Source organism: Vigna unguiculata, chromosome 6 (genome assembly GCF_037176805.1).
Source record: "Vigna unguiculata cultivar grain cowpea cultivar isolate G323 ecotype 2 chromosome 6, ASM3717680v1, whole genome shotgun sequence".
In the NCBI taxonomy this organism is placed as follows: Eukaryota; Viridiplantae; Streptophyta; class Magnoliopsida; order Fabales; family Fabaceae; genus Vigna; species Vigna unguiculata.
The window spans coordinates 46,381,374-46,407,404 of NC_140797.1; the positions used below are offsets into that span (position 1 = coordinate 46,381,374).

Sequence of the window (26,031 nt, forward strand, 5' to 3'; positions counted from 1 at the left end):
AAACAATTTTTAAATAAAGGTTGAATTATTTTAACAGATTGATTTGGATATCATATCTCTTTCAATTACACTCTTAGAACATATTAGTTGTCCTAATCAGAAAATTTTTAATTTAACAAAATAATAAATTATAAAGGATTTCAGTAGTCCTTATTCACAACATAAACTTGCCCAAACCTTGTTTAAAAAATAGAATTTGACATTATTAATATTTTTTTTATTCATTCTTCAACTAAAACTTGGGCGAGGCTCAATACCATTTGTTTTTCATCTAAACATTTGTCATTTATTAGCATTCTTCATATATTTTTTTTGTTGAAATTTAACCCACATGTATTTTTATTTATATTTCTAAAGCTTTTAATATTTATAAATTTTTATATATTTTTTGCAATAAAATATATTTAATAACTTAACATATAATTTATAAATAAATGATATGAGTAAAAGTTTTTTAAAGTGTAATAATCTCCTAAATTAAGTTCAGTACAACTCAATGTAACATATGGTAAGAAGATTGTTTACAAAAGAGAGTTTTTTTTAAAGTTTTCTTGAACAAATTTTTCTCCTTTTGAATGATCTTGGTAAGAGCACTATGTTCTCCCTCTTCATAAATGCATGTGTAGGGGTCCTAACTCTTTGTGTATGCTCTCTTCCTTTCTTTCTTTATCCCTTAGTTTTTTCATTTGTAATTGATTCTCAAACACTTTAGAGAGTAATTTCATTAGTAAGAACATTTTGTATAGATTTCTTATCAAATTGCCATAGTCTTTTTAAGAGAATGTGACAAGCTTTCATACGGATTATGTCAAAAAACACTTTATCTTCATAATTTCCTATAAAGAGCTTGATCTCCACTTGTTGGTTTACATTCAAATCCCCTCCTTCCTTTACCTTGTGTTTGGATGGAGTATTTCAACAATGCTTAAAAATTGAAATGCTTTGTATTTGAATTGCTTATAATTAAATTCCATTCATTTTTTAAATAACTTGTTTGGATAAGGAAATTAAAATATCTGACATTTCAATTTCTTGTTTGAAAAAAAAATTGAATTTATTGTGAGATAAAATTTAATTTTAACCATATTTATTTTATGCTTAATTAAGTTTTGAGTTCATGATAAATTTGGAAACATGCTCGACAACCCAGATGGGTCGGCCAGACCCAACCACGCAACCAGATTGGTTAGACCCGACGACCCACCTGAGCTAGACCAACTGGGAAGCCCAGACAGGCTGGGTGGGCCGATGATCTAGAGGCCTGACGGCCCATATTGCACGATTGTGCCGTCAAGTTCGTCAATATGGCCCGGTCCAACCCGTCTAGGTCATTTGCCCAATGCTCCAGACGGGTCTGACGACCCGAATGGGCTCGACGAGCCCGACAATCCGGACGGGGCCGAATACCCGGAAAGGATCGATGACCCGGACGAGCCCGTACACCCAGACGGGCCCGAAGACCAGGACGGGTCCGACGACTAGGATGGGCATGAGGACCTAGACAGGCCTGACAACTCAGATGGGCCCAACGACTTGGACACGTCCGACGAACCGGACAGGCCCGACGACTTAGACGGTCCTGACAACTAGTACGGGCCCATTCAAACTGTTAGGTCTGTCCGGGTCATCGAGACCATCCAGATAGTCTGGCCCATACGAGTCGTCGAGCCCGTTTGGATCGTAGGGACCGTCCAGGTCGTCGTTCCCGTCCGGGTTGTCGGGCCCGTTTGGGTCGTCGGGCCTATCCGCGTTGTCCCGCACTTCTGGGTTGTCGGGCACGTTCGAGTCGTCGGGCTCTACCGGGTTGTTGAGCCCAATGATTTGGAAGGGCTAGTTTGGGTCGTTAGGCTCGTTTGGGTCGTCAGGTTCGTTCAGGTCGTCGGGCTCGTCTGGGTTGTCTGGCCCATCTAGGTCAGGCCCGTCCGGGTCATCGGGCCCGTCTGGATCATCGGGCCCATTTGGGTCGTTAGACCTTTGTGGGTCATCGGGCCTGTTTGGGTCGTTGGGCCCGTTTCGGTCGTCGGGCCTATCCGGGTTGTCGGGTACGTCCGAGTCGTCGTGTCCGTCCGGATCGTCTAGAATGTGAGGTTGAGTGAGAAGAATTTCAAATTCCACCTATTTTGAGAGTATTTGAATTTCTATTAATTTAGCTAATTGAAATCTTTCAAAAAAATGTTTGCTATTGAAATGCTTTTTAATTTCTCTATCCAAACAAAGCATTTCATTACAAAGAAATCTAAATTCTTCAAAAAAATGAATTACTTTGTTAAAATACTCTATCCAAACATTGAAGTTTGTAAAGTTTAAAATGAGATCTGATTATGAGATCTAACTTTTCTATCAACGTGTTGAAAAGGAAATTTATTACTTATGTCATATACTATGACTTTTCTAACCCAATATTAAGTTCATGGTTAATGTAAGGATAGTAGAAATCAATTTCATCTAAATATTTCAAACACAATTTCAATAATTTTTAACAACAATACATCACATCATGAGAATCAACAAAATACTCATAATTAAAGGTAGATCCTCTGACTCTATAGTTACTTGCATTCTAATCAATAAATAAAATGGATTCGAATAGAAATTATGAAACCAAAAGTGAAATAAAATAAAGAGTTAATTGACAAAAATATTAAGTTTCATCTCACAAAATCAACAAAACTCTAAATAGTAGATGACAAAATTTTAGAGCAAAATTCAAATAACGTTAATTAAAATATAAGTGCTCTATATTTTATTACCTTTTAATCCGTAAGATTATTTTTTAAATAAAATAAAGAAGAAAAATTAGACTTAGACATGAAGTCAAAAACGAAAGGTAGAAGTTAAAAACAAAAAAACATAGTTAAGAAAAAAAAATATGATTACTTATTTCTCTAAATTTTTATTTGATTTATTTTGGTCCCTTATTATTTTTTTATTCAATTTAATTCTCTAATTATTTAAAAAAATTTAATTTGATCTTTTATATTCAGTTGACATTAACGTAATAGATATATACTTATTTCTTTAAAAAATAATTTTTAAAAGTGATATCCTGATTTTCTTTTTTTACATGAAAGACTTATAATTTATTTGGTACCAAATCTCTATTTCGTTTCTTTTAAGAAAAACTTAACAAAAATCAAAGAAGACAATAAAGCTATAAAGGAAAATGAAAAATTGATTTATTTTTACATTTTCTAGTGAATCTTTTTCCTTTTTACTAAGAATTTTCTTTTGTTATGCAAATAAGACTTTTGGCATTGATATCATAAAGATCGCAATTGTAAATTTTTTGACAACTATATTAATAAAATATATGTGTACAAACAATATTTATATTATGAGAGTTACATTGAACTTGTACACTTCCTTTCAAATAAAAAGAAGATTAGTTTAAGTATTGAAATGACCAAAATTTGCATTAGACAAACACAACGAACTAAATTGAGGTTGAGAATGTGGTCCTTCTATAAAAGCTTGAGCGATTAATTTATATGCAGCTTCAGTTAAATGAATTCCATCCCATCCGATATGCTTAGAAGGATCATCACAGACATTCGTGCCTGAATAACCACACATTACTGATGTATTAAAATTGTATGAACCTCCCTTTCCACAACAGGCTTTAAGACTAATAAATCCTGCAAAGGAATCAAAGTTTAAATCACAATATTACAACTAAGAAATAATTTGTTATGATGAAGTATAAAGCTGCATAATGAAAACATTATTTAAAGCAAACATATACTGAATTGAAAATATTACCAAACTTTGTGGGATCACGATACAAAGGCAATGCAGCATTGTAGTAATCAGCATAAATAATATTAGTATGAGGATGAAGTGTTCGAAGCTTGTCCAATTCGCTTTGGAGCTCATAGTTGTAATATTCAGCAAATTCGTTTAACCATTTCAAACACCCACTTTGATCATACTGCTTCTCATCTAGGGTCTCATAAATTGTTAAATAGATTACGCTACATCCAATCGGTAAATTTCCTGGAACAATTAGCGTGCGAGCCCCTATACCAATTAACTCCTATAAAGCAAGTAAAAAGGATGTTAGGTATGCTTTGAAGCTGAAATAAAAATGTGGTGAAAATAGAATCGTAATGTTAGAAATATTAATTTGGTGACGAGATTATGAATGATTAAAGTGATAACATGTATAATTGCAGAAGAACAAATTAAAGATTTAATAAATGCAAAAAAAAAAAAAAACTTACATGGATAACTGAAGCTATTGCATTGACTACGTGTGGAACATATGTTTTAACTTCTGATATGCTCTTTTGTTGAAAGAGAAGATAATTGAAATCGTTTCCTCCAATTTCACCCATAAGAAACAATGAGTTCCGAAAAACCTCAAGACAATCTGCAAGATTAAACCTTTATTCAAAATTTTATATTTTTAGTTACATCAATTTGGGATTGCGTTGAAATTTTAGAAAATGGAGTGGCGGATCAAAATAATATAATTTTTTGTTCATTAAATTAAATTATTAGTATATTATTTCAAAAAATAATTCCTTAAACTAAACAATTGGATCATTAGTATAATGTTTTAAAATACATAAAAGAAGTAGAATGTATTTGTTCTTATCTTCACGAATAGTTTTCCTTTTATCATTTAAAATTAAATAAATTTATTATTTTATTTTCCATTTGTATAAATATTTTTTTCAAAATAATATTATAATACAATTTTTTTTCTTGTATATTCATAAAAAATGAATTTGCAAAGAACTTGTAAGATAGAAAATCATGTTAATAATTCTTAAACTAATATTTTATTATCAGGTAAGCCGATAGAGAGTTATTTTCTTCTCTTTTTTTTCAAGAAAGAAAGAAAACAAATGAGAAATCAGAAGAAAAAAATAATGAGTTTATGTCTAATTTTTTTTCTTCAAAAACAAAAAAACAAACACATGAGACAAAAAAACAAACACATGAGAATGAGAGATAAATACAATTTGTAAAAAATTAGAAAGACAATGAGAAAGAAATAAAAAATATCTTAATAAATATTTGGTTTAATCATTTTTTTTTCTTTATTTGTCCAAAAATGTTTAGTTGGTTGTCTAATATTTTTTTAGTCTCAATTTGTTGAAAATTGAAACGGTTAATAAGGATGTTTTGCTTTTATGGTACAATTAACATAATCCTAGTGTTAATTTTGATGAGAAATTTTTTGATCCGTTTAAAAAAAATTAATGAAAATAACTAAATTATATTAACTTTTTCAAAAATTGAAACCAAATTGAGACTAAAAAGTCTGGATAACCAACTTTGTTAAGATTAAAGGTTGTGTTTTATAAAAAAAATAAAAAAGTCACACAATTTAATTTCTATTAATTTCTAAAATATACTGTATATAATTTTAAAAAAATTTAAAAGATATATATAATTTAAAATAATTTCAAAATTATAAATATAATTTTAAAAAAATCAATACATATAATTTCTAAAAAATTCAAAAATATTGAGGGGCCATGCCCCTCCCTACCCTTTAAATGATCCGTCCCCGTCGATACTTGTCTTCACTTTCCGCAACCATGTCCTCATCTTTCCGTAGAATAAATAAGCATATAAAGTTCTGAAATTTTTAGTAATATATTATTTAATGTTTAATTAAATAGACCTAGCATAAATTCATAAAGGTTAGTAAGTTTAATATTAAAAATATATTAAAGAGCACGTTGCTCACCTTCTTCATAAACGCAGACCAAGAAAAATACATGCTGCTTTTAAATAAATTTGGTCTTTCTAAAATACAAATTTAAACAAGCTGAGCCAAAATATAATTTTTTTAAAAATAACTTTCACTTCATTAAAATAAATAATAAAAGAATATAAATATACGAATTCAAATTGTAAATTATCTTTTAATAAATAATATTTTTTCACTAATAATTTTATTTGATCACTTTATTTTAAAAATACTTTAATAAAATTCATTAATAATTATTAACTAATAATTATTAACCGTAGTTTGTATTCACTATTCAATACCATAATATATAATATTTTATCCGTCTGATTACCAAACAGTACTTAGATACTTAACCATTAAAGTATCATTAAATATATCCCATCTAATATTCATTACACATTTAATCTATAGATATTCGTACAAAATATCTTGTCATCCTAAATTACAAGACTCCTAAATTTTTTAACATTAAGTTGAGAGTGAATAATCATCATATTTGAGGAGATGACTAAAAAATTATAGTTAGATATATTATCTATATTAGAGTAAAATAAATCATATTAAGGGCATCTACAAATTTTACATGGCTTAAAAAGCAAAACATGACTATTTATGTACATCTTTCTTTTCTAAAACATTATAATGCATATTTAAAAAATAAAATCATATTATTTTTAAACTCCAAAAATAAATAATATCTCGTTTAACTCTGGTTCTGAACCGGACTAATCCTGAACATAACTATTTTCCTATAAATACATCTGTGATGACAAATAAAGATAGGTATGTTACATAAAAAATTGGTAGATACGAAGGGACAACAAAATTCAATCTGTATGTAGCTTTGTTGTTTTTTATTAGGAAAATTATCTTTGAATTCATCTTTTCACTCTTATTTTTTATTTTTAGTATGGATCATCGATTTTTAAAAGAAAAAATAATAAAATATTAATTAATAATTCATATTAAATCACATAAAAAAAAGTATAAAAAAAAGACAGATTTGGTTGTTTTATTAAAGACATGATGCGATGGTCCCAGGTGTTTCCTGTGAGTTGATCTGACTAATAGAACAAAAAAAATAAAGAAGGTAGCAACAGTCGTTGTGTAGAGAGAGAGAGAGAGAACGGAACGAGGAAAAGAAATGGAGAACTTGCCTGTGGAAGAATTGCAGAGAGAAGGTAGCAATTCCTTGAACCAATTCAATTGAAGTGTCAAAGAATAATTGGTTGGGACAGAAAAACCCCTCTCTTCAAAGAAGCTGGGCTCCAAAGCCGTCGCTCCACTCACAGCAAAATTGGCTCCTCCGTCGCCATTCTTATTTCCCAGATAAGCTTTCACCAATGGAAGTCCCAATGATTCAGCTGCACATAACAAACATAAAACTACCTTTATGAATTTCAATTAACTCTTACCATTTATGTTTGGACTTAAGCTACAAAACTGATTTTACAAGTTCATCACTGTCATTCACTTAAACATTATAATTCAAATACACGCATCTCACAGAAGATAACACACTAATGGATGATCTAACTAATAGATAGATCTTTTTGTATGTTTTAATTAGATTATACTTGGAATGAAAAATTAAAAGTAGGAGTGATAGAAACAGAGAAACGGAACCAATGAAATCGATGATGAGGCGGCCATCGGAGCAGCGTCCAGAGACATGGTGAAAGAAGGTTTCGCCGTAGGGAGGAAGGAAGCAGTCTTCAGAAGGGTGGTGGGAAGCGAGATACAAGTTGCCTGTGTCAGCAAGAGAATCGCCGAAACTGAAGATGGAGGTGAATGGGCATGGCGACACCGCCAATAACGGTGGCGATTCTGAATATGAAGTAGCTAGCACAAATGTTGCAGTTACCACTGCAATTGTAATCCATCGCTGTTCACAGATAGACCTCATTCGGATGCGCTTTACTCATAAAATTGTGAATATGATTGTTGTATGGACATAATCACTCACATACATTATACATATACCGACATAATCAATGAAAAGACAATCTACCAAACCATTATTTTAAAATGAAAATAGAAATATATAACATTTGTTCAAAAGTGTATTGATCTCTTAAATTTTTCTAAATTCAATGTAACAAGATTGTATTTAAAAACTTTTAACTCGCCCCTTTTAATTTTTAATTCACTAGATCTCTGTTGTTATAACAATGGAGAGGGTCAAATACTCTCCAATTATCTCATCCGTAACTTGTAAAAAGTTTGTAGAATCTAATAAGAAATACATGATTTAAAATTAATACAATGATAACATTCTAATATAAAAAAACATGAACATGATCAAACAGTATGTGATGAATTCCACACTCTCTTACTTCTTTAGTTTACACAACTCTCCTATTTGTAATTTTTCCACCATTGTTTGTTTGAGATCCAAACATTTTTCAATAAAATTGAGTTATATTCTTTGAAAGAATCATATTTAAGTTTATGGATATTCATGAGTTTTAACAAAAACTAAATTGTGTCGATCCTTTATAGGTAGTTTTAAAGTTTATTGCATAAAAGTATAATTAGGATAATTTTCAAAAGTTGTTTATAACACACTCCTGAAAAGTTAACTTGTACTAAATAGTAATATTTTAAGTTTATCAAGACTAATTAAGAGTGAAATATTTTTCCAACAGATAAACTTTTGACAGTAAAAAAAAATCTTAAGTAAATTAGAGGTGTTTTGTAATGTAATGCGATCAAAAGTTACGATTCAATCACCTTCTTATGACTCTCCCATCAAGCTAGTGTAAATTATATGACTTAATTAGCAATATTTTTTCATTTAAAATGGTGCCATGGAAATATGACCAGCTTAAAATAATGTGAAAGTGGGGGTGAAAAAGACATGAAAATATAAAAAAGCATTTTCAAAACTTTTACATAAATTGATTAGTGATTTTTTTTTCTTTTGTCTTTGTTCATCTTTCTTTCAATTGTCCATAATAATAATGTCCAATTTTGTCTCACCGCACACCTTCCTTTACCATAGAAACCAATCAATTATAAGACTTGATAACATTGTTTTATATGTATATTTTGCTTCAAGTTTTTAAGAACGTTTTGGTAGATAAATATTTGGGATGACTTAATATTAGAGACAACATTGACGTTGGTTTAAGAGATAAAAAAAATTGTTATTTGATACCCCACATAGAATAAGAATGAGTTTAAAATTTTTTTTCTTTAAAAAAAAAATTCACAAATCTATTTATTTAAGATTTTTGGTTGATAATGATATCTTCAATTTCTTAAATTGAATGTTTGAAGTTCATTGATACCAAATCTCTCTAACATTTTTTCTGAAAAAACAACAATAAAAATCAAGAAAGATACTAAAGCTATATATAAAAAAAAATAGAAATTGATTTATTTGTACATTTCCGGTCAAATGTTTTTATCAGGATGAATCAACATTTTTTTTGTTATACAGATAAAACTTTTGACATCAATATCATAAAGACCATAACTATAAGATTGATAACTATATTTATAAAAGATACATATGTGTGTGAACAATGTGTATATTATGAGAGTTACATTGAACTTGTCTCAATTTGAAACAAAACAAAAAATTTAGCTACTGAAATAATTAAAATTTGCATTAGATAAACACAACGAACTAAATTGAGGTTGAGAATATGGTCCTTTTATAAAAGTTTGAGCGATTAATTTATATGCAGCTTCAGTCAAATGAATTCCATCCCATCCAATATATTCAGACGAATTATGACAAACATTCACGCTTGGATCACCACACTTTACTAATTCATTGAAATTGTATGAACCTCCTTTTCCACAACAGGCTTTAAGACTAGTAAATCCTGCAATAAGATTCAGAGTATAACATATGTATGAAGTAATTTATTATGTTGAAGTATGAATATGCATTATAGAAACATTATTTAAAGCAACCATATACTAAATTACAATGAGAATCGAGATAATTACCAAACTTTGTGGGGTCACGATATAAAGGCAATGCAGCATTGTAATAATCACCGTAGATTATATTAGCATGAGGATGAATTGCTCGAAGCTTGTCTAATTCATTCTGAAGTGCACTGTTGTAATATTCAGCAAACTTGTTTAACCACTTCAAACACCCATTTTGGTCATACTGCTTCTTATCTAGGGTCTCATAAATAGTTAAAAAAATTACACTACATCCAATTGGTAACTTCCCTGGAACAATAAGTGTGTGAGCTCCTACACCAATTAACTCCTGTAAAGCAAAGTACAAAAGATTTTAGGTATCCTTCTTGCCATTACTTTATTCTTGAAAAAAAAAATCACCAAATTATTCTATACAAATAAAATATATCATTTTATTATCTCATGTGTGTCAAATAGAGAATCAAAGTGGTGATAACAAAATCGTAATGTTAGAAATATTAATTTGGTGATGAGATAATATGAATGATTAAAGTGATAACATATATGTAATTGCATAAAAACAAATTAAGGGTTTACTAAATGAAAAAAAATAAAAAGATAAAAAACTTACATGGATAGCTGAAGCTATTGCATTGATCACATGTGGAACATATGTTTTAACCTCTGCTATGCTCTTTTGTTGATAGAAAAGATAATTTACATCGTTTCCTCCAATTTCACCCATAAGAAATAATGAGTTCTCAAAAACTTTACGACAATCTGTAATTATTCAAAATTTGATATTGTTAGTAATATCAATTGTGTAGTTACATTGGAGTTTAAAGGAATAGATATATCCGTGTCTTCATTTTGCACAAGCATGTACTCGATCTTTTCGTTGAATATAATAGGTAAATAAAATTTTTAATTTTTTGTGATTTATTAATTAATCTTTAATTAAGTAGGTCTCACATAAATTCATAAATGTCAATAAGATTAATATTACAAAAAATATCTTAAAGAGTGCTCTCCTTCTTCATAAACATATAGACCAATAAGCCTACATGTATATATAACTCCTGCTTTTAAATAATAATAAATAAAAAAGGTACTTAAAATCATACTTAATATTGACTTAGAAACTTTGTTATTAAGCTTTTAACATTTTGTGTACTGTGTTTGTGAATCGGTAAAAAAAGTTTAAACTTTCGATTAGTTCTCGTTTTTTTCTTAAATTTTAATTTAGTATTCAAATTTTGATTTGTTTCAATTGAATTTTTATTTTTTAAAATATGTAATAATTATATTTCTTTTTGTTAATAATATATTATTAAATTAAATGTGTTATGTGTCATTTTTTTTTAATCTTTCTTTAATTTAAAATAAATGTCACATATTAAATTAGTATTATGTATGACCATGACTGATAGGTGGTCCAACAAGATTTAAAGATAATTGTTATAGTTATATAATAATGGATCAAATATGTTTTTTATTTTTTTTTCTTTCAACTTTTAGGATAAAATTTAGAATTAGTCTATCTTGAAAATTTTGAACTAATTTAATCCCTTATATTTAGAAATATGTGGATTTAGTCCTTTAAACATTTTTTTATGTATTTTATTTGACATTTTAAACATGTTTTTCAACTAACATTGAAACGAACACGTGTCAAACGACGTAAACAAACTAAAATACTATAATGAAATGTGTCGTCAAATAAAATTGATAAAATTTGGTTAAAAAAACTAAATTCACACATTTACAAAGTTGTGAAACTAAATTGGTTCAAGGTTTTTCAGAGAGATTAATCTCAATTTTCACTCAAGATTGAAAGACCAAAAACATATTTAATCCTCTCATTTACTTGCTCACGTGGCTTAATGTAGGTCATTGATTAATGTATCACCATCTTTCTCTTTAAAAGAATTAATTACTCACATTAAGTCACGTCACTAGGTAAAAAATGAGAGAGTAAAAAAATAAAATTCATACTATAATTTCCAATAGAAAAAAAAAAAATAAAGAAGGTAGCAATAGTATTTGTGTAGAGAGACGAGAAAGAGAAAAAGAAATGGAGAACTTGCCTGTGGAAGAATTGCAGAGAGAAGGTAGCAATTCCTTGAACCAATTCAATTGAAGTGTCAAAGAATAATTGGTTGGGACAGAAAAACCCCTCTCTTCAAAGAAGCTGGGCTCCAAAGCCGTCGCTCCACTCACAGCAAAATTGGCTCCTCCGTCGCCATTCTTATTTCCCAGATAAGCTTTCACCAATGGAAGTCCCAATGATTCAGCTGCACATAACAAACATAAAACTACCTTTATGAATTTCAATTAACTCTTACATTTATGTTTGGACTTAATCTATAAAACTGAATTTACAAGTTCATCACTGTCGTTCACTTAAACATTGTAATTTAAATACACTCATCTCACACAAGATAACACACTTATGGATGATCTAACTAATAGATAGATTTTTTTTCTCTGTTTTAATTAGATTATACTTGGAATAAAAATTAAAAGTAGGAGTGAGAGAAACAGAGAAACGGAACCAATGAAATCGATGATGAGGCGGCCATCGGAGCAGCGTCCAGAGACATGGTGAAAGAAGGTTTCGCCGTAGGGAGGAAGGAAGCATGGTTTAGAAGCAGGGTGGGAAGCGAGATACAAATTGCCAGTGTCAGCAAGAGAATCGCCGAAACTGAAGATGGAGTTGAATGGACACGGCGGTGACGCCACTAATAAGGGTGGTGATTCTGAATGTGAGGCAGCTATCACAAATGCTACAGTTACCACTGCTATTGTAATCCATCGCTGTTCCCAGAAAGACCTCATTTTCAGAATGTGCTTTTCCGCACACCTGCAAACCTCTATTTATGCTTTCGTAAATTAAATATTAATTTTTATTTACATATTGCTTCAAACTTGATGAAAAGATATTTTCACAACTAAAATAATTATTTGAAGCTTATATTATAATTATATAAATATTAATATATTAATACAAAATTATTTATATTTAAGTAAAATTAGGAAAAAATATAGTTATTGATTTAGTGCTTTAATTGTTTGGTTTGATTAATTTTAGTTTCTCATTATTTCTTGATTCAATTTAGTCATTCAATTATTTAAAAGATTTAATTTGGTTATTTTTCGTTAAGTTGACATTAATACTGTGTCTCTACATGTCACGTGTTAAGTAGAGCTGTCAAAATAGGTTGGAACACGTCACCACGAGTTTGGGCCAAATTGAATTGAAATTTTTTTACAAATTTCAATACAGGTTGATTTTTGACCCGGTTCACTTAGAAACTGACTCACTCAGTTGAACCCGTGGTGAGCTGGGTTCGTAAGCCAACTCGCAATTAAATGGTTACACAAGTGTTTTTTGTTAAGTTGGGCTTTGCACTTGGGTCATATTAGGTTATTTTTTTTTAGCCATCACATAGATAATTTGTATTTTGTGACTTTGGTTTATATTAATGTTTGTAGATTTTAAGTAGAATTATAATTTAGTTTTGACTGAAAAAAAAAATAAAAAAAAATAATATTTTTTTAATTAGGTGAATTCGTGAGCCAACCTGTTTAACCCACCAACCCGTGGTGGGTCGGACCGGGTTCAAATTTTTTTGGCTCGCTAATAAATGAGTCGGGTTGAGTTAGCCCACTAAGTGATCAACCCGTGGTGGATGGAGCTGGGTTACCCGTTTTGACAATTCTAGTGTTAAGTCACAAAATTTTCAATTTATTTTTAATATTATTTTACATATTTTCTTAAAATTATATAAACTACCACACGTCAAGTTATAGTGCCACATGATAAGTTACACTTGTGTCACGTGGCAATGATAATAATTGTTTTCAATTTAGTCTTTTAATTAAATTTTGATTCAATGTAGTTTCTCTCTTCTTTAAAACCATCCAAGTTGGTCTCTTCCTATTTGAGAATAAATTAGAAATTAAGCTTAATTACAACTTATCTTTACACTAATTTTTTACACTTAAAAGTTTTTAGAGTTTTTATGCTTGTAAAAAATAAAATAATTTAAATATTTGATGTATAAATTCAAAAAAAAATCTTAATATGTAGATATACGTTGTAATTAAGCTTATTTACAAATGTGGTCTTAAATCGAAGAGGACAAAACTTATCGTTTTAAGAAATAAGAAAACTAAATTAAATCAAAGATTTAAATAGAGAACTAAATTAAGAATAACCACTACTACTGTCACGTGTTAAGTGTAACCTCACACATGACCATTTATATACATATTTAAAAAAAAATTAAAAAATTGAAAATTCCACAAATTAACATGTGACATGTACAAACATGGTGTTAACGTAGAAAAGACTAAATTATATCTTTTTAAATAATTGGATGACTAAATTAAATAAAAAATAATAAAATGATCAAAATGAACCAAACAAATAAATTAGAAGACTAAATTAATCATTATAAAAAAATATCAAGTAGATCAAAATAAACTAAACAAATAAATTAGAAGACTAAATCAGTAGTTATAAAAAAGAAACTAGAAATGGAAAATAATTGGGTTTATGTGTTGTTTTTTATAAAATTGTTTTGATTTCTGAAAGATTCTTAAATTAATCCGGTATGATTTAAATTATATCTATTTTTTTTTTATAAATTATATCTACATACTTGTATTTATATTTATATTTATTTTAAATCATGAAAATAGTTTTAATTTATTGTTAAGTAATTTAACAATTATATTTTCATGATCTTTTTATTTATTTTATTTTATTTAAATAAATTATCTTTGTTATACGGTCTTTCATTATTTCTTTATCTATTAAAAATAAAAAAGGTTATCTCTTAAACGTATTTTTTTTATATGTTTAATTACATATATTTTTTCTTGCATGATTTCATCTAAATGATATCAAATTAAATCATGTCTAAAATATGTTTTTATTATTTATATTTATATTTTAACATTTATATTTTTTATTTATCTTTATGATATAAAAATAATATTGAATTGAATATTTAATTGTGTAAATTATTATTTTATTAAATAACCTAAAAATGTATTTTATCTTTTTTTTTTAGTTATTAATTTCGTTTTATTTCATTAATATTTAGCAGGCAAATACAAGTTACTCTCCAATATAAATAATAATGAAACACAAATTTAGGCTTAAAACTGGAAAAGAAAACAAATATAAATATTTGGTATAAAAGAAAAAATCATTCAATTAGGTAATGATTGCATTACTTTTAGGTGACTCGCCCAACTAATTTAAATGCAAGTATTTATTATATGTTCACTCAGTAATTTTGTTTTTATATTTAGGTTATATTGTTTTTTATCTCAGTCTTTTTTATTTAATTGGTCTGTATTTTTGTAAAAACAAATTAACGTGATTTTTTCAATAAATTGACATTAATATTATTTTGAAAATGTCACTTGTAATATATCATAATACTTTTAAATAAAAAATATCCAAATTTGAATATTTGTTAGACTGAGATTTTGACACACTATAATTTTAAAAAAAAATTGATAATATCAATTTAATAAAGAGATGACACTGAATTTTTCTTTTTAAATAGTGACTCAGCTGAATATTTTTATACGATAAAGATTCCATCGAGTGAAAAAATATAGAGAAAAAACAAATAAAAATCTTAAATATAAGGTTGAATTTATTAATTAAATATTTATTATTTTATTCAAAAGAGTATAATAGTAACCTTGGACTAAAGTATAAATATGGGATAATAGATTCGAAATTGTTCGAGAGAGGAGGAGATCCAATTTTAATGCAAAAAAAAAAAAAAATCTTAATTGTAAGTATTAATTGAAGGGACTTTCATTTAGTAAGAATGTAAAAAATCTTGAGAGTTAATTAACAGTAGTCTATTGAAATTTAAAAGGTTAGCATGTACGTTATCTAATAGTATAGTATATGATCTATAATAATATATAGTATAAACTTTCTAATACAATAGAAACTATGTATTTATTTTCTTCTTCCTTATAATAATGATACAAAAGAGAGGGAGAAAGATTGAATTTGATAAAATTTGAAGTATGATTGTTGTGTGGACATAATGAATGAAAAGACAATCTACCAAACCATTATTTTAAAATGAAAATAGAAGGATTACTTTAACATGGAATCTTAGAGATGAACCACTCCATAACCACAATTGGAGCCCTGATGAGCGCCAGAGCAAACTCTACTATGATCGTCACGCAAAGACAACAGGGACATATGCACGTCAAAATTAACCTGTCAGTCGCACAAAACGTTGCTCAATATCTTCGATCATTAAAAGCGAAAAAAATATCGATAATTTAAGTAAGAGTTTAAATCTCACGTTAAATAAAATAAAAATAAAAAGTAATGAAATCAAAATAAAAATTCATTAGACATGAATTTCTGATGTATAAATTATACTCATATTGTTTGTATAAATTTGTTTTCAAAAAAGCCAAAAAGGATATTTCAAAGTTCCGATATAGATTATGCAATTCCGAAATTAGCAGAGGAAGAAGAGGAGCTTACCCAACAATCCAAACAACCACTCCAACAAGAGAGATAAGAAGAGACAAAAAGGCAAAAGGCAGGCCCAACAGAAACCCAAGTGGCCTGCATTTACAGTCTTCAGAGCAGCAGCACATGCTTCAATACTTAATATCTTCTTAATTCGTCTTCTCAGCTTCTCATTTGCTTACTATATATATACACGTTGAAGCTTTTATCTTAACCAGAGGCCAAATGCAACATGAATTAACAGAAGACTATGAATTAAGAGAAGTGCACAACAGAAACGCGTAGTTAGGTGCCGGTTAGCCACCTGTACTCCTCCTATTGCTGCAGAGAGTAGGGTTGATTACCAGACCAAAACTCCATTATTCAACGTTTTGTTTTTATTTTATTCAGAAAGTAATTAAACGTGGCAGTTTCAAATGGTTGACTGTGAGGCCTGTCTGCGTCGCCATGCTGAGATGGAATCATTGAGTGATGTGTTGAACTGGGGGGTTATCATCTGAATCAAGATCAATACCACACCAAACATGTCTGCAACTTCATTCACCCATTTCTTCCAATGATTACAGGCCGTAAAAGATACATCAATTATTGGGATGCACTGTTCTAATGTTTGAGTTATTTGAAGGTAAACTACCTGTGAGGAATCCAGTGTAGATTTCAAACCAACATATTACAAATATGAAAATTTTTAAATAATATACAGGACAAAAACAACTCATAAATTTGGGGATGGAGTTTGTCTTAATTTATGAGATGACTTATTGTGAATTTCTTTTGTGTATTTTCTTGGAAGACAATTAGAGTTAATAAAAGATCTCAAAAAAAGTTTTTTTATATAGTACAAATTGTTTTAGACTTTCAAAAGAAAATCTCAAAAATAATTTGAAAAATAAATTTTAAATAAAATTATAATAAAATATTTTTTATTATTTTCAAACTTTAAGTTGCTCGTTATATATATATATATATATATATATATATATATATATATATATATATATATATATATTATTTTTTATTTTTTTAAATAAAATATACTTTTTAATTATTACTATTACACTAGTACATTTAACGGTTTTATAATTGAATAGACTAAAATTAAACTCATTAATTTTACACAAATGAAAAACATTTGAATCAAAATTTAATGAAAGAAAGTTTGATTATAAGTACACATATATAAAAATTATAATTATTTTCAGTTCATAAAGAAATAGCGCGGTCACCTTTTCACTTTTATTATTTATTTTATTCGATTAGATAATAAGTCTCCTATAATGTATAGCTACATCCAAGTCAAAGAAAGCACGTTATCTCTTTTAAGCAGACAGACTTCAACCTTGCAAAAAAATAGTCAGCGACTGCGTTATGTTTTTCTTCTTTTTGGTCAATTGGGATTAACCTTCCCTAGAACCATACTTTCTGCAACTTCCTCAAAAGCCACCATGGCCAATCCACTTCATCAAACACATTGTTTTATGTATTTATTTATTTTTCTTTAAATGTTTTGCATTATTGTCAGAAACACAAGAAGAAACATGAGTATACGAGAAGCAATCAAGAGGGATAATCTCGTATAACAGAAAAATGTCGTAGTGCATCTTTGCTCCTTTTATATGAACTAAAAGACATTATCAGCTCCAACCCAACTTCGGCCAGTGTCCTTGGATATTCCTCTCTCCTTCATTATTTCTCTAAGCTCAGTTACACTTTCCCATTTGCCAGCATCTGCCAAAGTATTAGACAGTGCAACATATGCCCCTGGTCTTCCAGTAGCATTCAGCTTAAAAAGTTCATTTGCAGCTAATTTTGCCATCTCTATATTACCATGGAGTCTGCAAGAACTAAGTAGAGCAGACCACACATCCGAATTCGGTCTCTCGGGCATCCTCATCACAAATTCCCAAGCCTGATTCAACCTTCCTGCTCGGCCTAATAAATCAACCATGCACGCATGATGCTCCATCCCTGGCTTTATCAGGTATTCATTCTCCATCCTGTGAAAGATCTCCCAGCCCTTGTCCACAAGTCCAGCATGTGCACAAGCTGAGAGAGCACTAAGGCATGTCACATTATTGGGTACGATGCCATATTCTTCTTGCATCTTTCCAAATAGCTCAAGTGCTTCATCAGGGAATCCATTCTTCCCGTATCCATCAATCATAGATGTCCAAGAAAACACGTTCTTCACACGCATGTGGTAAAAAACTCTTAGAGCATCTGAGACTCTTCCACACTTCGAATACATGTCTATAAGGGCACTTCCCAGTTTAATGTCAGCATAAAGTGGAGTCTTCATGAGCTGACTTTGTACTTGTTGCCCAATTTCGAATGCCACAAGCATGGAACAGGCACCAATTACACTAGCAAATGTAGAAACATTTGGCCTAAATTTCAACCGTTGCATATCAATGTAAACTTCAAGAGATCTCCCCGCATATTCGGATGTCTTGCTGTAACCTTCTATCATTGCATTAAATACTACCACATCCCTGTCCAAAGTTTTGTTAAATATACGTTCAGCATCTTCAAAAGACCCTTGATTCATGTAACCAGAGATGAGGGATGTTGAGCATACCACGTTCTTCTCTGACATCACATCAAATACAGTCCTAGCATAAGCAATCCTCCCTTTCTTAACGTAAGAGTCAATCAGTGCAGTACAAAGAACTTCATCTCTCTCAACATCAGATTTGAGGATCTGGGTATGCACTATTCTACCCAGATCACCAAGCAACGCAACATTACACCCAGAAGTAGACGCCTTTAAAATCATAGAAAAAGTAAACCCATCAGGCTTCTCACCAGACACTAAAAGCCTACGCACCAAACCAAGAGACTCTTCAACCTGACATTGTTTGATATAGCCACTAATCATATAATTGTAAGCAGATAAAGTTCTATCCCGCAAATCATCAAACACTTGGCGTGCATATCTCAAATAGTTACATTTTAGGTATAAAATAAGTAGCTTGATAGAAATATTGGTGTTTAGAACAAATCCAGATTTCAGAATGCGGGAGTGGATCTTTTGGCCGTGGGTAGGAGTCTCGGAATTAATGTAATGCTGCAGAGCACTGGATAACAAAGTAGAGGAAGAAGCAAAGTCATGGTTTTGAGGAAATGGTCGATGGGGTGAGATGAGCGAAGTGCAGAAGGCACGTGACGAGAAGAAGGATTTGAATATTCCATTGTTCATCCTCTCATTGGCATCGCCAGAGCCAAGTTAAGCAAACTCTGCCTCGAAAATACAATGGAACATTGTAAACTTTTTCAAGTATTCACACAGGTTCACGTAAGATTAATTGCCAATAGCTTTCTTCTTAAACTATGTTTTCTTTTTAAAAGTAGGAAAAAACAGAGGAGGCGAGACAAATTTTAATGGAAGAAATGAGAGATTAAAGAGACTAAGGATGAAGAATGAAAACGGAAGAACATTTTACTTAAAAAAATATTTTTTATGCACTAATTATAATAGTTTACAAAAGAAAAATATTGTTACAAGAATAAAGAAAAGTAATTTGCATTAAAATTTAAATTAAATATAACATATTTAGTATAAAGTAATATCCTTTATTAAAATAAGAATGTATGACTTTTAAAAGTTATAAAGTCATTTTATTAAAAATATAAAGTACGTAATTATGTATTTTAGAATTAGAAAAAAAAAATCTCAATTTTAGAATTAGAAGAAAATTTTATTGTTATTTAATCTATATTATTATATAAAGATTATTTTTCTTTTCGGTATTAATATTTTTTTCAGTTATAATATTTTTTAATTTAACTATTTTTTTTGAATTTAAGAATTTTTTAAATTAAATGAATAAAAATCGTTTACAGAATAAATAAAAATTTATTTATAATTAAATGATAAAAATTATTTATACATGAATCAGAACAAGCTTCATTTTACATTTTTAAATATTTATATTATTACACAGGCGCTATCACGCCTATGTATATGTATTTTTAAATATGCATGTTATTATATTAGTAGGTGATAATATTGTAATGTTATTAAATTAATATATAAATTAAAATTATATTTATCAAAAATGAAGTGAAATATATGATAACAGATGAAAGAATAACCATTAATAAATAAAGACGAAGAAAAGAAGCAGATACATCCGATTTTATAAAAATCTTGTAAAAGTAACGGTCAATTTTTAAAAATTTAATAAATTATTATATTTAAAGGGTAAAATGGATATTTTGAAATTTGGACGAATCCCCTTTATATATTGTTATAGATACAATATTTCATTTTTAAGTGTCCACATTTTTTTTTAATTCTATCTTTCAAGTGATTTTTTTTTCAAAATTTAACTGTTTTTCATTTAACCATATTTTCATTTAACTGTTTTTTTTTCTTTAATTTAACCTCATGTTAATTAAATTAATAAAATTCATCTATTAAATAAATAAAATTATCTATAATCGAATTGTAAAAATTATTTATATATATATATATATATATATATATATATATATATTGATTTTATTATTTTTTGTTATTAAAAAAATAAAATCCATATATTTTAACTAGTCCATATAAAAGAAATACATATAAATTACATTTCACTAGTCCATATAAAAGAAATACATATAAATTATCCTCATTAAAATTATATTACTTTAAATAAAAGTAAATTCATGAGAAAACCTATGCTTTTATTTTTTTAGTAATTACATCATGTAAAAGTTAATGCATTATCACATTATTTATCTCAGAAAATAATTACTGAATTGATTGTTTAAAATTTTTAAAGTGTTATTTTATTATCACATTACTGAATTAATATCTACCATAGTTATTTCCTCTCTTTTTTAATAATTGTCAGACCCCAGTCTGTATGGTTTTGAGTTGTACGGCATACAAATACCTTACAAGTTACAAGTATGCACTACTTTTTTTTGCCGAAAAACAATAAAAAGAATGAACATGTGGAGTGGACAAAACCCCAACTACAACGAAGGAATGGCTACATAAAATTTGATAGAAAAATCGAAACAAAATGCACTAAGTATTACTTTTTCTTTTTTTTTCATCAAAAATGCATTTAGTATTACTAAGGTCTAAGTATTAGCACAATAACATTGATGTTTCATTTACATATGGTTCCTAAAAACTGTGAGTACAAAAAACCAAGACTGAAATGTAAGAATGTTACAACAGGAAGATTGAAGTTCGATTTAGTTACTGGTCAATTGCCATTGCTTCCGCCCCACTTGTGTCCTCCAGCCCATTCTTAAGCTCCTCGGTTGCCATTCTCATCTCCTCAACTAGGCTCTTCTGCTCTTCCTCAATTGTGTTTTGCAACTCATCCACCTGCAACAAGGATAGGAACCAGGATAAATATTATCATCAACAGTCAACAGAACCGATGAAGACCGCAACATATAATATCACTAACCACACTTTGTCTTAATTTGCAGTTAACAATTACAGATATTAAACAAGATAATTCACCTGTCCCAGTGATGGTTATAATTCATAAGATATATATAGGCTATGACAGGATAGATTGAAGAACAAAGTTCATTTGACATGGGAAATTATAGGCAAATAGAAAATACATAATAGTATATGAAGATATCCTTGAACCAAAGAGCTTCGCAGAAACTCTACTGACTCTTTCAATACATGTGTTTTAGTTTGCACTGCTAACAAAGGTTAGCACTTGTCATGACAGAGATATAAATATTTCATTCCACAAGTCAATAAATAAAAATAAGAAAAGCAACACTGTTAGGAAGCTAATGGCTACACTATTTTAAAATAGCTAAAAGACTATCATTAAAACTATAGAAAAGATAAAAGATGAACATTGATATTTTCATTCCTTTTGTAATAGGTACGAAGGAATATACACAACAACCTACAAGATATCAACAACTTCCCTACAAATATCATCATATAACTTTAGGGAATTAAAATTTAAAATAATTATTATATATAATATTCTATTTTTAACCGATAAAAACTTTTAACCCTTTAATTTCCTTTCCCCATCCTATCAAAATGCATCATATGGGTCACTTTTGGAGAAAATTACACGGTCACGATTTAATTCGAAGGGCAATTAGGGAAATTGAAATATGTTCATTCATTCTGAAGTCTCTAGTAAAAAACTCCAAGGAGAAAATATTGCAGGAGATTTCATTATCAGCACATTTTACAAGACAACAACTTTATGAGTTTCAAAGCAATTTTACATGATAAATTTTAAAATTGCAACTTTTTCCAGTCCAGAGCCACTAATGTATTTATACGATTATACAATTTTCATCCTAATCACCAATGTAAATGTTGCATGCCCTCAAAGAAATAACCATGAAATACAGCTTTGTTTGCTCAAGTTAACCTTTCAAATGTATTTCAAACCTTGTATTCTCTTGTTTCTCTTTACTTTTCTAAGGTGCACAAAAAAGTTCCAGGTTTAAAAACATCAGGCTATCATCTCACAACTTCTACTTCTGTTACAGACTGAAATCAACCAATAATATTCGGGGACAGGCTGCTTGGAATGCAGGGGTAGTCCTCTGGTTTATTGAAATTCAAATGCAGAAAACGGTAAGAAAACATAACCCAAACAGAGGCCCAAGGCTTCCCCAGATACAAGGGAAGTCTTGTCTGTCTACCCTCACCTCCCTAGCCAACTCCCCCCTCCTACCCAATCCCCTCCTCACACCCTCCCCCTGACAAGTCTTCCAATATTTTCCCTTCTTCGCTCTCATTTTGTCAGCCATCCATTTACTAATTCATCCGTCTTCCCCCAACCGTCCAATCTAAATCCAGTCACTAGTGGCAAGCCTTTCCCATTTCAGACCTCCTTTTGTATAAATGTCTTAAAGGTGAGCTAAAGGCAAATATCAACTTCTTACCCCAAAAGCTTTTGTTTATATTTCAGTTTATTCAATGTTCTCTGTATCTGTTTTTGCATTCTTTTTGCTACTTCTTTTCTCTTCACTTTTATGTTTCTTCACTTTTCTCCTCACTTGCAAGACAAGTTCTATCTCTAAAAATAATTAGACCCAAATTACAAGCGATACGTTGTACACGCCCTCTTTTCACCACCAAAAACAGCATGCAATAGATACCACTCGCACCTTGTGAGTACGAGACGACAATTAAATTGCATGAGAAAAAGATACATTTTCAGTGTGAATGCAGTTTTTCATATATGTCCGTGATTGCATCCAAATATCATTTGAATCAAATTCTAAATACCACACAAATCTAGAGGGTGTTCAATTTTCAAAACGGCATCCCATCCACCAAGTTTTATTCCATACTTGCAGCACCACTACGATCCCTTCTCATTATAAGCACACTATTCTAACACTGGTTACATTCTCTAGCCCTAATATATCAGGATCAAGCATCTATCTACACTAGCCCAATAATTCACCGAAGCAAAACTCCTCAACAATCATATTATACGATAACAGCATAAGCATTAAGCAGGGTTCAAAATTACACATACCACATGTAACAACAATGCAAATTGCTTCTTCCTGAGCTCCAACAACCTGGAACCAGCCGTGTTCTCCGTGTCCAGCGCCGCAATTTCTTTCTCCAACTCCGAAATAACCTTCATTGTCTCCGACCTGGGTGGCTGCAGCGCAATCAACTTCCTAATAGCCTCGCACTCCTCCTTGTGCCGCCTCTCGACCTTGCTCTCCTCCAGCTGCTTCTTGAGATCTTCAATGTCAGCCTGCGCCTGCAGGATCTGGCGATTCATCTCCTCCTTCAACTCGTTGAAATTCTCCTTCTCCCTAACGTTGGCCTCCACAATCGCCTTGCTCTTCAGAAGCGGAATCTCGAAGGTCGTCAGCTCCTGCAAGAAGGCTCTGGCGAGTTTTTCGCAGTCGTTGTAGTTGTCTTCGTCTTTATCAACCTCGGAGACGAACGAGGTGAACTTCTTCTGAAGCTTTTTCAATGGAGGGTCGCCCCTGGTGGTCGTCGTGCGCGTGAGAAGCCGGTGTTTGATGATGACGTCATCTTCCGCAGGGCCAAACGCGTAGTTCGCTGCCACGGCCTCGCCACGCGCCGAAACCTTCCTCGTCTTTCCCAGCATATCGATCCCTAAAATCAATATAACGATTATTTACCGGAATTGAGTTGAATTTAGAGAAAATTAAATAATTGAGCGTGAAATGAATGCTGGCTGAAGAGGTTTGGTTCTGTTTAAGCACAAATAAGGAAAAGGAGTACTAAGGTTAGAATAAACCTTTTGGGTGCGCGGTGATGTTCTGATGCCTTCGCCTTCGCCGCGCAGAATAGTGAGAGCGGTTTTCTGCTGCTTCGAGTGCGGAGAAGGGGAAAGAACGGGCCATCTGTTAAATTTCTAAGCGGCCCAATGTTTTACTTAGCCCAGCTCGTTGATTGGGCTGGACTTCTCTAGCTTTTCTGAAACGAAACTCAACCAATTTTCGGGTTCTTCTTCCTGCACCCCCATAAAATCTTATATCTCTATTCTACCTTCAATTAAATTGCACAATGCCGCATCTTCCCATTAGCTTCTCACCATTCTCTCTCATCGTACAAGACGCTCTCTCACCGTTCTTTTTCTTCCATCAAGTTCGGGAAGTTTTCCCTCACCATTTAGCTGGTTAATAAGTTATATACTTTGTTAATGTTACATGATTAATTTTATTATAATATTTTTATTTTAATTTAAAATGTATTTTAATGTTTATTCATGATTTCAAAATTTATCTTCTATATTTAATTATTTTAAAATAAATTATGATCCAAATATATTAGTATACAATTTAATTTATTCTACCACTTTAATTAAATTAATATAATTTTTTTTTCATACCAGATAAATATAATTATATATAATTATATATATATATATATATATATATATATATATATATATATATATATATATATATATATATATATATCATCCAGGATATAAAATATATATGAGCCAAGGAATTTCAAGATCACATGGGTCCACTAATTTTTTTTTCTCGTTGTGGTTTGCTTCCGAAGTATACTCTTTCATTGCGAGGGAATAATCTTGGTGTGGAGCCTGCAAAGTTATTCAGACCTCCAAGTCAGTTTTTAGACAATAGAGATAAAATAGAGTAATAATGAACAATGTAATTTTTACCTCATGAATAATACTTTTTATATTACTTATATGAGTCAAACTTCATGAGCCTAAGGTTTGTGATAACTACTAGTTTTAGGACTTCCTTAATCGAATTTTATTAGTCTACATCCCTCTCTTATCTATTAATTTTGCTAACGAGGATTGTACTACCAACCAACTGTTGGTGTACTTAAATGGATGAATGTTAATTGCCTTTATTGTCGTAATTACCTCGGTCTTCATCTGTGGTATGTAATGTCAAGGTTTCCTCTTCCATCTTACTCGCGTCATACAGTAATGTATATTTCTCTTATTTAGATATATTAGGTTCCTTTTGATTGTTGCCTGCACCACATTTCTTGAGTTTAAATATACTCGGCCCTTCAGTCCAAGACATATTCGATGGTCTGAGGTGTTTCCTCCCATCCATTATGTACACTTTTCCCTATTCAACTTTATCTTTTAGGGTGTGTTCTTTTGAGGATAATGATTTGAGGAAGAGTGAGATGATTGATTTGAGAGAATTTGAGGATGAAGTTTATGCTGTTCTTTTTAAGGAATTTGAAGATGATAATGGAGTTGTTTTAAGAGTATAAAAATGATATTTAGATAAAAGAAAATAAGATTACTGGAATTGTAAGATTCATGTTAAATGTAATATAAAATGATATTTTGATAAATTGTAATTTATTTTTAAATTTATTTTGATGATGAAAAAAGTTATTAATAATATTTATTATTTGAATAAAATAAATGTTATAATATAATTGATATGAAAATAAATT

The 26,031-nt window shown here is 30.0% G+C and overlaps 4 protein-coding genes and 1 pseudogene across 4 annotated transcripts; all 5 read right to left on the reverse strand.

Annotated features, from left to right (window-relative positions):
• Nucleotides 1-3,275: 3,275 nt before the first annotated feature.
• LOC114187110 (GDSL esterase/lipase At1g28590-like) lies at nt 3,276-7,673 on the reverse strand. The gene is made up of 5 exons (XM_028075243.2): nt 7,334-7,673; nt 6,865-7,071; nt 4,221-4,369; nt 3,760-4,033; nt 3,276-3,635 (listed from the first exon to the last, which is right to left on the reverse strand). The coding sequence occupies exons 1-5, from the start codon at nt 7,611-7,613 to the stop codon at nt 3,388-3,390; spliced, it is 1,158 nt and encodes a 385-aa protein (XP_027931044.2). The 5' UTR covers nt 7,614-7,673; the 3' UTR covers nt 3,276-3,387.
• A 1,558-nt stretch (nt 7,674-9,231) lies between these two features.
• On the reverse strand, nt 9,232-15,863 carry LOC114187615 (GDSL esterase/lipase At1g28590-like). The gene is made up of 6 exons (XM_028075911.2): nt 15,739-15,863; nt 12,151-12,458; nt 11,683-11,889; nt 10,227-10,375; nt 9,671-9,944; nt 9,232-9,543 (listed from the first exon to the last, which is right to left on the reverse strand). Exons 1-6 carry the CDS (start codon nt 15,744-15,746, stop codon nt 9,296-9,298), a joined length of 1,194 nt encoding a protein of 397 aa, XP_027931712.2. The 5' UTR covers nt 15,747-15,863; the 3' UTR covers nt 9,232-9,295.
• Nucleotides 15,644-16,359, reverse strand: LOC114188950 (signaling peptide TAXIMIN 1-like). The gene is made up of 2 exons (XM_028077629.2): nt 16,140-16,359; nt 15,644-15,863 (listed from the first exon to the last, which is right to left on the reverse strand). Exons 1-2 carry the CDS (start codon nt 16,253-16,255, stop codon nt 15,740-15,742), a joined length of 240 nt encoding a protein of 79 aa, XP_027933430.1. The 5' UTR covers nt 16,256-16,359; the 3' UTR covers nt 15,644-15,739.
• A 1,226-nt stretch (nt 16,360-17,585) lies between these two features.
• Nucleotides 17,586-19,477, reverse strand: LOC114187229 (pentatricopeptide repeat-containing protein At1g28690, mitochondrial pseudogene; annotated as a pseudogene).
• Nucleotides 19,478-21,140: 1,663 nt separating this feature from the next.
• Nucleotides 21,141-24,523, reverse strand: LOC114186804 (THO complex subunit 7A-like). Its single transcript, XM_028074826.2, has 3 exons — nt 24,368-24,523; nt 23,621-24,222; nt 21,141-21,462 (listed from the first exon to the last, which is right to left on the reverse strand). The coding sequence occupies exons 1-3, from the start codon at nt 24,471-24,473 to the stop codon at nt 21,331-21,333; spliced, it is 840 nt and encodes a 279-aa protein (XP_027930627.1). The 5' UTR covers nt 24,474-24,523; the 3' UTR covers nt 21,141-21,330.
• Nucleotides 24,524-26,031: the final 1,508 nt, after the last annotated feature.

What these genes read in the sequence shown, in the direction of transcription:
- LOC114186804 (XM_028074826.2), bottom strand. Translation starts at nt 24,473, where the DNA reads ATGGCCCGTTCTTTCCCCTTCTCCGCACTCGAAGCAGCAGAAAACCGC. An exon ending in CATCACCGCGCACCCAAAAG is followed by an intron (nt 24,223 to 24,367) that starts GTTTATTCTAAC and finishes TATTGATTTTAG; the next exon opens with GGATCGATATGCTGGGAAAG. An exon ending in TTGCATTGTTGTTACATGTG is followed by an intron (nt 21,463 to 23,620) that starts GTATGTGTAATT and finishes TCCTTGTTGCAG; the next exon opens with GTGGATGAGTTGCAAAACAC.
- LOC114187110 (XM_028075243.2), bottom strand. Translation starts at nt 7,613, where the DNA reads ATGAGGTCTATCTGTGAACAGCGATGGATTACAATTGCAGTGGTAACT. An exon ending in TCTCTGCAATTCTTCCACAG is followed by an intron (nt 4,370 to 6,864) that starts GCAAGTTCTCCA and finishes TTAATCTTGCAG; the next exon opens with ATTGTCTTGAGGTTTTTCGG. An exon ending in CAATAGCTTCAGTTATCCAT is followed by an intron (nt 4,034 to 4,220) that starts GTAAGTTTTTTT and finishes CTTGCTTTATAG; the next exon opens with GAGTTAATTGGTATAGGGGC.
- LOC114187615 (XM_028075911.2), bottom strand. An exon ending in CCTCATCATCGATTTCATTG is followed by an intron (nt 11,890 to 12,150) that starts GTTCCGTTTCTC and finishes TGTTATGTGCAG; the next exon opens with CTGAATCATTGGGACTTCCA. An exon ending in CAATAGCTTCAGCTATCCAT is followed by an intron (nt 9,945 to 10,226) that starts GTAAGTTTTTTA and finishes TTTGCTTTACAG; the next exon opens with GAGTTAATTGGTGTAGGAGC.
- LOC114188950 (XM_028077629.2), bottom strand. Translation starts at nt 16,255, where the DNA reads ATGTGCTGCTGCTCTGAAGACTGTAAATGCAGGCCACTTGGGTTTCTG. An exon ending in GTGGTTGTTTGGATTGTTGG is followed by an intron (nt 15,864 to 16,139) that starts GTAAGCTCCTCT and finishes TGCGACTGACAG; the next exon opens with GTTAATTTTGACGTGCATAT.